Source organism: Glycine soja, chromosome 15, assembly GCF_004193775.1.
Source record: "Glycine soja cultivar W05 chromosome 15, ASM419377v2, whole genome shotgun sequence".
Taxonomy (NCBI): Eukaryota; Viridiplantae; Streptophyta; class Magnoliopsida; order Fabales; family Fabaceae; genus Glycine; species Glycine soja.
Window position 1 is genome coordinate 8,780,140 of NC_041016.1, and position 11,353 is coordinate 8,791,492.

Genomic DNA, 11,353 nt, shown 5'->3' on the forward strand with positions numbered 1-11,353 from the left:
TTACACATCAACGGTACGATAAAAAGAAGATAAGTGAGAAGTTTTATCTTATTAAATTGATTAATTGGTGAAAAATATTTAATGTTACATCTAATATCTAACAAACATTTCTCTTTGATGAAGACAAAGGACGAAGAAAGGTGTCATAAAGCCCGTAATCATCTTCAACGGATGCTTATAAATAACAACGTGTTTAGAGCCAAGATAAGACTTTAGATGAACTTACTATCTTGTATTAAAACGTTATCTTCTCTTCCTCTAAGTGCAAAACTTTGAGTGAAACAACAAGACTTACATAAAACTTGTACATTTGTCTGAGTGATCATAAAACAATTTGTGAATTTGACCTTATTAATTAACCTTTTCTTTCCAATCCTAAGGAGATTGTGTTCAAAGAATAACTAGTGTTTTGCATGGAGAAATAAGTTAAAAAATACTCAATTGTTAAGCTTGAAGAGGCCTGTTGAAAGGAATACTTGTAACCTGATTGTGGTTGGTAAAATCTTAGTGGTAAAATCAAGGATGAGATGTTATCTCGAGTTGGAGATGAGTGAGTATAAAAAATTTGATGTTTTGATTTCTTTATCTCTCTCGTCTTGTGTTTTAAAACTATGTTTTCTTTAAAATGTATTTGTTTTTTTTATAAGTCGTAAACATTGTATTTAAAAGAGATAAAAACTTGTGTTTTCATTAAGTTTGTTTATATTGTCTATTTGATTAGATTATAGACTCTCTCCAAAAATTTATTAAAACACATTTTATTAAGAAAAATAAAGCTCTTAAAACATAATTCAACCCTTCTTCACTTATTTTTCTGTCATTTGTAACTTCTAATGGTACAAATAATCCACTTATCTCTAACGATAAGGGATAAGGGATAGATATGCAACTTATCTCTAATAATAAGGTATAGATATTCAAGTTATCTCTAATAATAAAATCAAACATACCATAAATACCTCAAATCAACTTATATAAGATATGTTATTGCCTTGAACATTGGAGTTCTTTTAGTTGACATCCTACCATTTTGAACCACAAAGAGCTACATTGGAGAACCAATTTATTTCTAATACACCTCAAGGTGTGTTCACCATCTTTTGGGCATGCAAAGAAGAAACAACGAATAAGAGATGACATAGCAATTTTCAAACTAAGATGGGGACAACATTTATGTTATCACTGGGTACATATGTTTGGTTTTACTTTTGGTGCATTTTGATTATTTGGCATTTTCGCTGTGGATGTGGTGAAAATAGTTATTAACCATTTCTTGTTCATCTATTGGACACACATTTTAAGGCAACCCCAAAGAGATTACAACTAAGGAGGGTTAGGAATAACTTTAAACGGCTCTCCAACACCAACTGGCCTAACTAACTCCACTTTACCCACAATGCTAAGAATACCGTCCCTCCTAAAAGTCAATCTTGTCTTCAGGGTTGAAAGCAGCCAACTGATAACAGAGATTTCAGGTTACTGTTTCCCCCAAAATCTACTTGTGGAGTAATACATTTTTTCTGATAAAAAAAAATATTCAACCTAATTAGCATTCAGTTCTGGTAACAATATGTCTTTCGTAATTTGAGAGTAAAATTACAACCAGCACCGTGGGATCTAAAAAATTTTATGCGGTTAAGGATGAAAGTGAGGTACAAACAAATAAAATATAAAGCATGTCCTATTATACTATTACAAAGACGTATATGTTACCAAAATAAATAAAATATCCAATATTATACAAACCAACAAAACTCAATAATACCTGTTCTATCGCATTCAAAAGCTGAGAATGAAATTAGAACCATTAGTATCCTAGGATTCTCAATTTATGCGGTTAAGGAGGAAGGCGAAGGCAAGTGAAACAAATATATTTCTAAAAGAAATAAAACATCAATATTATACAATCCAAAATAATTAAAGTCATAATAATATCTTTTAAAATTATTTCACATATTTATTTTAATAATAATTTATTACATAAAGTCATTTTTTATATAATATATTATTCCATTACAATTTTAATATTGTCCTTACCATGGATAGCAAAACCTTGCTTGCGGTGTTGCTCCTCTTTCGACGGTGGGAGAAGGAGATATACTTACAAAGACACTCCGAATAAAGGCGCAAAGGTAAGAAGACAAGTATCACAATTTGATTAGAGTGAAGTTGGTTACCTGGAATTCTTAGGATTGCTTATATAGCTGTTGGCTAGGTCCATGGTCTAGTTTCTTGAATTAGATATGATAAATTATACATGATAAGATAAGATAGGATCTAATCTTAATATTTCCGTTAATAAAAGTATTCTTTCCCATCTTCCTTATTTACTCTGCCTGATTGGGTGATTTACTCGGCCGACTACCGAACATGAAGGCTCACCGAGTTTGAATAGTATAGATACTTAATTTAAAAACTTTTACTTTATTTTTTCTTTCACCGGAAGCCTTTTCAGAAAATTACCCTACTTGAATACCGGGTTCTATTTTAGCAGCAACAACTTTTTTCTTAATGAAAATAGTTTATAAGGGCTGGTGTCTCTTAATCTAGAACCAATGTTTAATTTTGCGTTTAAGAATGAAGTACTATTTTACTCCCATATGAGCCAATATGATGGAAGGAAGTTTGATTCGGTGTTAAATAAAAGTCCTAGATATCTTTTGGTTATATATAAAAAAAATCTTTTTTTCTTCTTCCTTTTTAGGTTAAGGTACTGTTCCAGGCTTCCAGCAACGACGTGAAAGGCACCCAAACGCCTAACTATCCCACTTATGCCATACCATGAATGACAGCAGAGAAGCAGAAGTGGTTGCTGTCAAAACTGTAAAGAGCATTCATTTCTTTCAACAATCAATAACTATGCCCTTTAGTAAAAGCTTTCTAATGTCTCAACAGAACTACATTAAAAAATCTTTCTCAACAAAACACCTCACTTTCCTTGCGATCCAATTAACCTATAAAATTCGAATTTAAAAAAATTTGAAATTACATTTTTCAAAATTAACTTTACTTTTTCTCCTAATCAAACAGAAAAACAAGTCATCATCGGCATTTGAACAAACACCACACACCTCGGTAGCAATTCGTCATAAATTTTTATTCTGTACTCCTGCGGTTCTTCCTTACGATCTTATAATATAAAACATTAACATAAAAAAACGCAAAGGAAAAATTAAGAGCAGCAAAAAGGTCCACATGGAAAGTCCGAACCGAACTTAAATAATAATAATATAATATTAAACAATAAATACATTCTGATAAAGCAGTTCAGATTACACGAGGAGGAGTACAAAGCAGTTCAGATGACATGAAGGAATCTAGTTTCAAGTCCTAATCTCTGTAAGTCAGAAAGAGATACCTTTTTGGTTACATACAAAGTCACAAATCAAAAGTGAAACTATAGCTTTCCGTATACGAAAATCAAAATTCTAAACCCCCAACAAAAAAAAAGTCAAAAATAATTATACAAGTTAAAAAAGTAACACTAGTGAGAAGTTACTGCGCATTTTTTGGTGAAGAGGTTGCGTAGGTTAAAAATGTTACCCCCACTTCCTCCATCATTGCCGCCACTGTTATTATTATTAGTAGTAGAATTATTATTACTGTTACCGTTGGTGACGGCGGCGGCGCTGTTCTCGTCGCTTCTGCAGCTTAGGTGGTGTCTGTAGCCAATGCACATGGGAACGTTCAGATTCAAAACCCTGGCGGTTCCTCCTCCGGCGGTGACTTTGCTCCGGCGAGCTTTGGGCTTCTGAGGAGGCTCGTTGGAGTTCTTCCGGCGAACCTGCCAAACCGGGCTGCTCCGGCCCACGTGGACTCCGGCCCGGCCCGGACTGCTGGGCCACTTTCTGGACTTCGACTCGCCGGCGGAGTTGCTCCGGGAGCACGGCGCGCTGTTAACCTTCCGGGTCGGCGGAGCTCCGGCGAACAGCTTGGGTCGGGTACCCGCGTTTCCCGCGGACCTGCTTCTCGAGAAGGGCCATATATTGATGTTCAATTCCGCAGAACTCGCTCCACTTGCACTTTTTCTCTCTTTCTTCTTTGCTTTCTCTTTCTCTTCGTTGTTGTTGGTCTCTGCGTTTTTCTTATCACTCTTTTTGAAAATGTCCTTCCACCGTTTCGACGAGGAGAACGTGGTGGTGGAGGTGGATTCGGTTATGCTTGGCGAAGGTTCGGGTTCGTGGATCGGAGTTATAAAGTTGGAGGCTTGGGGAGGGTGTGGTTTGTTAGGGAGGAGGTGAAGAGGGAGGAGGAAGCCGTCGACGAAGAGTTCGTCGGCGGAGAGAAGGTTGGGTTGAGGAAAAGAAGGGTTTTGGAGCATCCAGAACTCGAATTCGGGTGAATTGCAGCAACTGGTTCTATTTGGTGAAGAGTCCATCGTGGAAATGAAGTGGGAAGAAGGGTGCTGTGTGGTTTTATGGCGTTTTGTAGCGGTGGGTGGGTGGGAGAATGAGAGAGCGTGGAGAGAAAAGGACCCTACTAAAGGCATTAAAGAAGGGAAAGAGATAGCATAGATTTTAATTTTAAGGGAGGGGTCCATTGAGGTGGAAGGACCATGTGCCATACAATTTGTTGTTTGGCAAAAGATAATTTGTGGAGTTTGTTGGATAATTGGTGAGTGTGTGTATAGATAATCTCCTGCTTCTGCAGCTTTATTATCTGCCTTTCTTCACCAATCACCAAGGAAAACAAAAGATAATATGTGTGGGGTGCACATGCCATCGCCCCTAATGCGGTTTATCTCCTCCTTCTCAATTAATTACCCTTAATTACTGTGCTAGGAATGGAACAAACAGTTATATTAAACATATAAAAAATTGCTATAGTGAATCAGCAGTATCCAAAACATATTTATTGATAAAAAATTATAAGAAAAAAATATTTACTATATAAATCATATCAGAATGTAAAAAAATAATGAATACAATGATTTTTTATTATAAATATTTTTATTTTAAGTTTTTTAACTAATATTTTTAAGGCACTAGTTAGTATTTGTAAAAAAAAATAAAATAATTGATTAAGATGTTTGGCTGTCGAAATTTTTAGTTGAGGAAAATCAAATTAGGCTGAAGGAATATGAAATTGTTTTCAATTCTTTCCTTTTTTTTATAATAAATTTTAAACTTTTGATGATTATATGTATCCTCTTTCTCAGCACATACTTACCAAAATGATATATACTTAATTAGGAGATTATTTCGTCACTTACCAAGATGACATGCAAAATATACCACTTGACTTTTGACTATGGATAACACCCTAACAGTATAATAGTGTATGTGTTTGATTTCATGTTTTAAATATGATTTTTGGAAATTACTACTATCTCCTCAAAATAATTAACATCAAATATAATATTTATTTTTTAATATAACATTAATTGTTATTTTTTTATTAATATTTTTAATAAATGTTAATTTAATTTTAAAATCTAATATGAACATTATTCTATTACATCTATTTAATGATGTTAATTTTATAAAATTATCACTCTCTTTTATTTATATATTATTTTTTATTAATCTTTGTAAAACAAAGAAATCAATATTTATTTTAAGATGGAGAAAGTAATAATTATGACTAATACATTTAAAATGTGATTTCATAATTTTTTTCCGGACATGCTAAAAATCTTGTGTGTCTACTAAAGTATTTTAATATAAGTGGATCAACTCTAACCTTTAATATCACTTATGATAATAATTTACTACTCTATTCGTTCTAAAATAAATGTCACGTTTTGTAAAAAAAGATATTTTAATATAAGTGTTGTATTTATTTTATCAAATGTAATATTAATTATTTTTTTCATAAATATCTTTAATAAATATTACTTTAGTCTTGAAATATAATAATAATAATATTACTATTTTATTTATTGAATAAGATTATTTTATAAAATTAATATTCTCTTTTATCTTTATTAATTTTTCTTAGTCTTGCTGATTAAAACAACATACTTATTTTAATACATGGGAAGTAAAGCATATTGTGGATTTTGTGCATACAAAATAGTGAATGCAATTATGTTATTTCTCCCTCTCTGCTCCTCCTCCAGCTCCAGAGTATGTATATTTCTTGGTGGAATAATTTACGAAGATGTTAACGTTAATGGCTAGCTCTGTAACATTTACATCCGCTTCGGCCGCCACTTGAAAAACATTAATTTGGTGTGATCCACAAAGGTTGACGCATATCATTGCGAAGATACTAGTTTATTTTCAGCACCAATTCATTGATAACAACCAGTCAAGAATAAATAACAAATTATTAAATGTGATTGAATTATGACAAAATTATTGGTTAACTATTTCCTTTCATTACAATCTCTATCACACAAGAAAGCACTGTGATTTTATTGGTTGTTAACATGTATTGCTATAGTAGTAAAAACTTATTAAATCTCACTTTGATTGGATAGGAGGAAGTTAAAGAAATGGGTACAAAAAGGAAACTTGAAAAAAATATTAATAGATAATTGGTCTTTATTAAACATAATGAGAGCACAATATATTTGTTGCGTTACCGTTGTATCATGAAACATACAATAACAGGAATATGAATATTTTTTTTTCTTCGGTACAAGGAATATTGATAATTTTCTTCTAAAAAAAAAGGAATATTGATAATTTGTTGGTTGTATTTTTGCAATTTTAATGAATGGATTATTTTGGAAGAAAAATGGAGGACGGGGAGAGTCGAATCACACAATGAATTGCAAGCCTCGTGATATATATAAACATGTCAGATCATAATATCATGGTACAATGGAAAATTGGAAAGGAGACTCCCGAATTTGTGAGTGTTGACTTTACCTCTATTATTACACATGATGCTCGGCTAAAAGCTTTATTTCCATTTTCCATCTTAATCACATGCAATCAAGCCTTTTCAGCTTGATGGTCCGTTCAAGTCCCTCGTCATTACCTCTTTTTATAGATGTCTTTATCACATTTTAATCATTAACTACTTGCTAATTAAATTCCCCTTACCCTACCAGAAAAATTATGACACGTAATTCAAAAGCTCTACCTTGAAGAGCTATTATTCAAATATCATTAGATATTTTGGATTCAAGTATTTTTAATTTGGGTCTGGTTTCTCAACATCAAGTACTTTTCAATAATAATGAATTAATAATGCATTTCACTTATTTAAAATAAAAAAGTATTGTGAATGAAACTAACTCAATTAGTTGAATAAGATAAAAAAAATATTATAAATTCCTTAGAAATTTTCAATAAAAAAATAAAAATTTATTCACAGAGTAGAGATGTTCCAGAAGTACTGGTACCAGATAACTTGGATCTTCAAAGCTTTAGATTGTCTTGACACACTAAAGGGGTGGGGAGATCGATGGAGCCACCTATAGAGGGTTAAACAGAATTTTAAAGCAACAAGGAGCTCCTCAATATTTACGGGATATGGTATCGGTATTTCAGAGTAATATGGTTAACTACTAAAGTCAAGTCATTGCCTGTTAGTAAGCTAGAATCTAGTAAAAAATTAGAGGATCCTGGGATGGTCACGAAACACTTTGTGATGCATGATGAAGATGCGATCAAAGGTCTTTTTCTAATATAATCACCAAAAAGATGTGATAGGTTAAGGTGTCATTTTCAATTTTATATATTTATTCAATTTTCTTGTTTTCTTAAACAACAAGCATAAATTAAGACACTCATTAATTCTTTGGTTTATTAAGTGTTCAATTAAACCTTTTTGCTTTGATAACAAAACAAATTTACTTGATTTTGGACTGGATTAAATAAATAAAGTTTAAGATTTATAAACTTGACATTAAAGCACACAAGTAATTCGTTTTTGTGAATATATAGACTAATAATAATAAAATTTTAAGTTTATGTAAGAAAGGGAATATATTCATTAAATTATAAGCTTATGTTAAAAAATATCATCATATAAATGTTTATACTTAAACATTATTTATTCTTTCTTTTCTTAATTTATCTTATAGTCTATCATAAAAATTATATTAAATATTAACAAAACAAGCTCAAAATTTTCAAATTTAACTTATTTAAATAAATAAATAAAATTTAGTCGTGAGTCAAACTTAAATGATATATTTTTTCATAACTTAAACTTAAATTCGAAGTATTTTAACTTCTTTGGTCAAATATTCTACTTTTATTGTATTGTTAAAAGGATGTATTTGTTTGCGAGTACGAAAATAATTTTCCCTTGTAATGCCTTTAGTTCTATCCCTTCAAATCTTTTGTTTTTAACTATTATCCTACGTGTGCTAGTGGAGACGGTTACTTATAAAAACACTTAAACCCTCAAGTCAAATATAAATAAGTGTAATAATCTAGAATGAATAGTAAATTTATTTAAAAAATCTCACCCTGTATATAAAGATGGGCCTTGGAATCCATATGAGTTTTGTAGGGGTTCTAGACTCTGTGGGGTACAAAGGATGGTTTTTGAAAATGTCCGCAAGCACTGACTTTCAATTCTCAAAGTCAAAATGAATACATTAGAAATTGGAATTACCGTTCTGATGGTTAGAGGAGCCCAAGGATAAACAGGCTGAAGAAGAAGCCCGTTTTAACAGCAACCAAAAGGACTTCACCTACAGGTGGCTGCAGACTATTGTGGAATGTATGGGGTCCTAGATATGAGTTTCTGAAAAAGGATCATCTTGATGTGTATTAAGTTTCATACTTTCATGTTTATTTATTCGCCTATTAATTGTTTTACTAAAACTTTACTTATCTAGGGTAAAAAATAGTATCTCCATCTCTAATGATAAGATATAATTGATTAATTTATATTTATTTTGAACTTATATATAAATAAAAAATATTTTTATATGTTAGACTTAAATATAAGAAAATTTAATTAATTTTGTTATATTTAATTATATCATTCTTAAAATATTATTTATTTAATTCTATTTTTATTTTTTGGTGAATCTTTTATTTATTTATGATAGTAAGTTCCAATGAAATTTATTTTAGAAATAATTTTTTTTACTTGAGATTAGAAAAATTAAATTTTGTAAACTAATTTTCTTAATTAGTATATAATTAATTAGTTTTTTTTATATATGAGTCAAGAAGAAATACTTATTAATAAAATTAATTAATTTCATTATTATCATTAAATTTATAATATTTTTTAAAATTTATTGAGACCTATTCATCTTCTTCAATCTTCATATATAAGAGAAAGAGATAATTCATAATATTTTAATTAAAAAATAATTAATGTAAAAGAGATGAAATGAAATCTTATAACAAAAGAAAAAAGATTTATTATCTATATCTTATAAATAGAAAGGGAGACCGATAATATCATATCATGTAAAAAAAACTCTATTTTTATGAGAATCCCACGGGACACGAAAGCTTTGAAAATTGAACACCTCAAAATGAAAACAACGGAGTTGAGGTTGTTAATGGCGTTTGTTTGGAGGCAAAATGATAGAGGCATGTGGGGGCAAAAGCAAATATTATTTCATCAATGAATTTGGCCCCACTTCAAACCCAGCTTTTTAGTTTTTATTTTCTTTTTGGTGATCAGCATTTTAATGTCTCTGTAGCATGAGAAGTGAGAATTCAGATTACATAGTTAAATTTTAGCTGTTGCTAAAACTTAGCCACATGTCCATACTCCATACTCCACAGTTCTCTTCTCCAATCCTTCCATTTTATTTTCCACATCTTTTATTTCCAGAAAAAAAAATCATATGATTTTTGTCATTAATCAGCATGAAGGGTCTCATTCATTGCCATAGTTTTCTAGTAACTTTTAATGTTTGCAATTTTTTATTATAATTTTTAATAAAAAAGTTAATAAATAAGCATCATTTAATTTAAGTAAGTTACTTGTGTGGGCATACCTTGCTCACCTTAAGCTATTCAATAAAATTTTGCTTACCAAAAAAAATAAAATTAAAGTAAGGTAAAATTATAATTTAATTAAAAAACCTATTAAAATGTACTAGCATTTTAATTTTCACGAATATTTTATAAGTATAAGTATTTTGAAAAGTGTAATAAAACCGTAGATGATGATGATTCCTCTAAAAAAAACCCGTAGATGATTGTGGCATTCTTTGTCGATTAGATGTGATTTGTCAGTTTCTCCGCGGTTTATTTAATCTTGAGGAAATGCTCATTGTGATTTTCAAACCCTTGGCTGTTTGTTTCAATTTTGTGAGATATTCTTACTTATCTTAAAAATATTACGGCAATAGCTCGATAATGCTATAACATATATATGATTCATATCGCATCTTCATACATGTCATTATATTAAGAAAACATAATTGAATTAAATTTAAAGAATAAAATCAAGGCAAAGATGGTTTAAGTAAGATTAGGTTAAGTTTATAAAATTTTAAATTTTAGTTTTATAAATGAAAAAAATATAGTTAAATTATTTTTATTAAAAATAATTAATTAAATTCTTCCATAAAAATTAAATATGATAATAACATGTGATAAGATAAGTGTCCTATCATATTATAATTCTTGGTGCGTCAACTTATTAATTTTTAACACACACATATATATATATAGAATATAATTTTGCATCTTATTTTGAGAATTTTTTTATGCTTCTTATTTTCATTTTTATATAAAAATATTATCTTATTTTTATTTTCAAAGATTTATATAGGCAATAGTAAATAAAAATGATTAATTTTACTATTTTCTATACAAATATTTGAAAATAAAAAATAAAAATATATTTTGTATTTAAAAGTAAAGATGAAAATTAAAACTATTTTCTTAAATTAAACATGTATGAAATTTCCTTTTAAAAGAAAATTCAAGTTCTGTATTGAACAGACAACAAAAACTCATTAAAAGAATGAGACAATCAGACAGATTAAGAAGACTAAAATCAAAATTAAATCTCAAGTATAAGGGTAGATATGTGTGTTTAGCTTGTAGAGAATTTTGAAAATTAGCAGGTCTCTATTAAAAAAAAAAACTTTTGAAGAGAACCATCGGAGAAAGATAATGTAATTACGTTAAAACTTAGTGTTCCTTTTCCGTTTGGGTTGCAAACATTACATATAATCATCTAAGTCTTGATTACACCTACTCCAGACATGAGAAAAGACAAAGGGCATTGGAATTTAGCTCCTGATACAAAGTAAACAAATCTTTCAGATTTTCTTTTCATAAAATATTATAACTGAACAACATAAATAAGAAGAAAAATTAAATTGAATTGTCAATTCCAGGCAGCCTGTCAGTTTGTCACTAACACTTTAGATGATTATTGCTGGTCCTTGTTTGCCAAGAGGGTTCAGCACTTAAGTACCTCAATCTTAATTTAATTATTTTAGATAGATTTTATGTGCAATTGT

General features: G+C 29.9%; 1 protein-coding gene across 1 annotated transcript; it reads right to left on the minus strand.

The window, feature by feature from the left end:
• Nucleotides 1–3,198: 3,198 nt before the first annotated feature.
• Nucleotides 3,199–4,519, minus strand: LOC114386738. The gene has a single exon (XM_028346772.1). It carries the CDS (start codon nucleotides 4,487–4,489, stop codon nucleotides 3,485–3,487), a length of 1,005 nt encoding a protein of 334 aa, XP_028202573.1. The 5' UTR covers nucleotides 4,490–4,519; the 3' UTR covers nucleotides 3,199–3,484.
• Nucleotides 4,520–11,353: the final 6,834 nt, after the last annotated feature.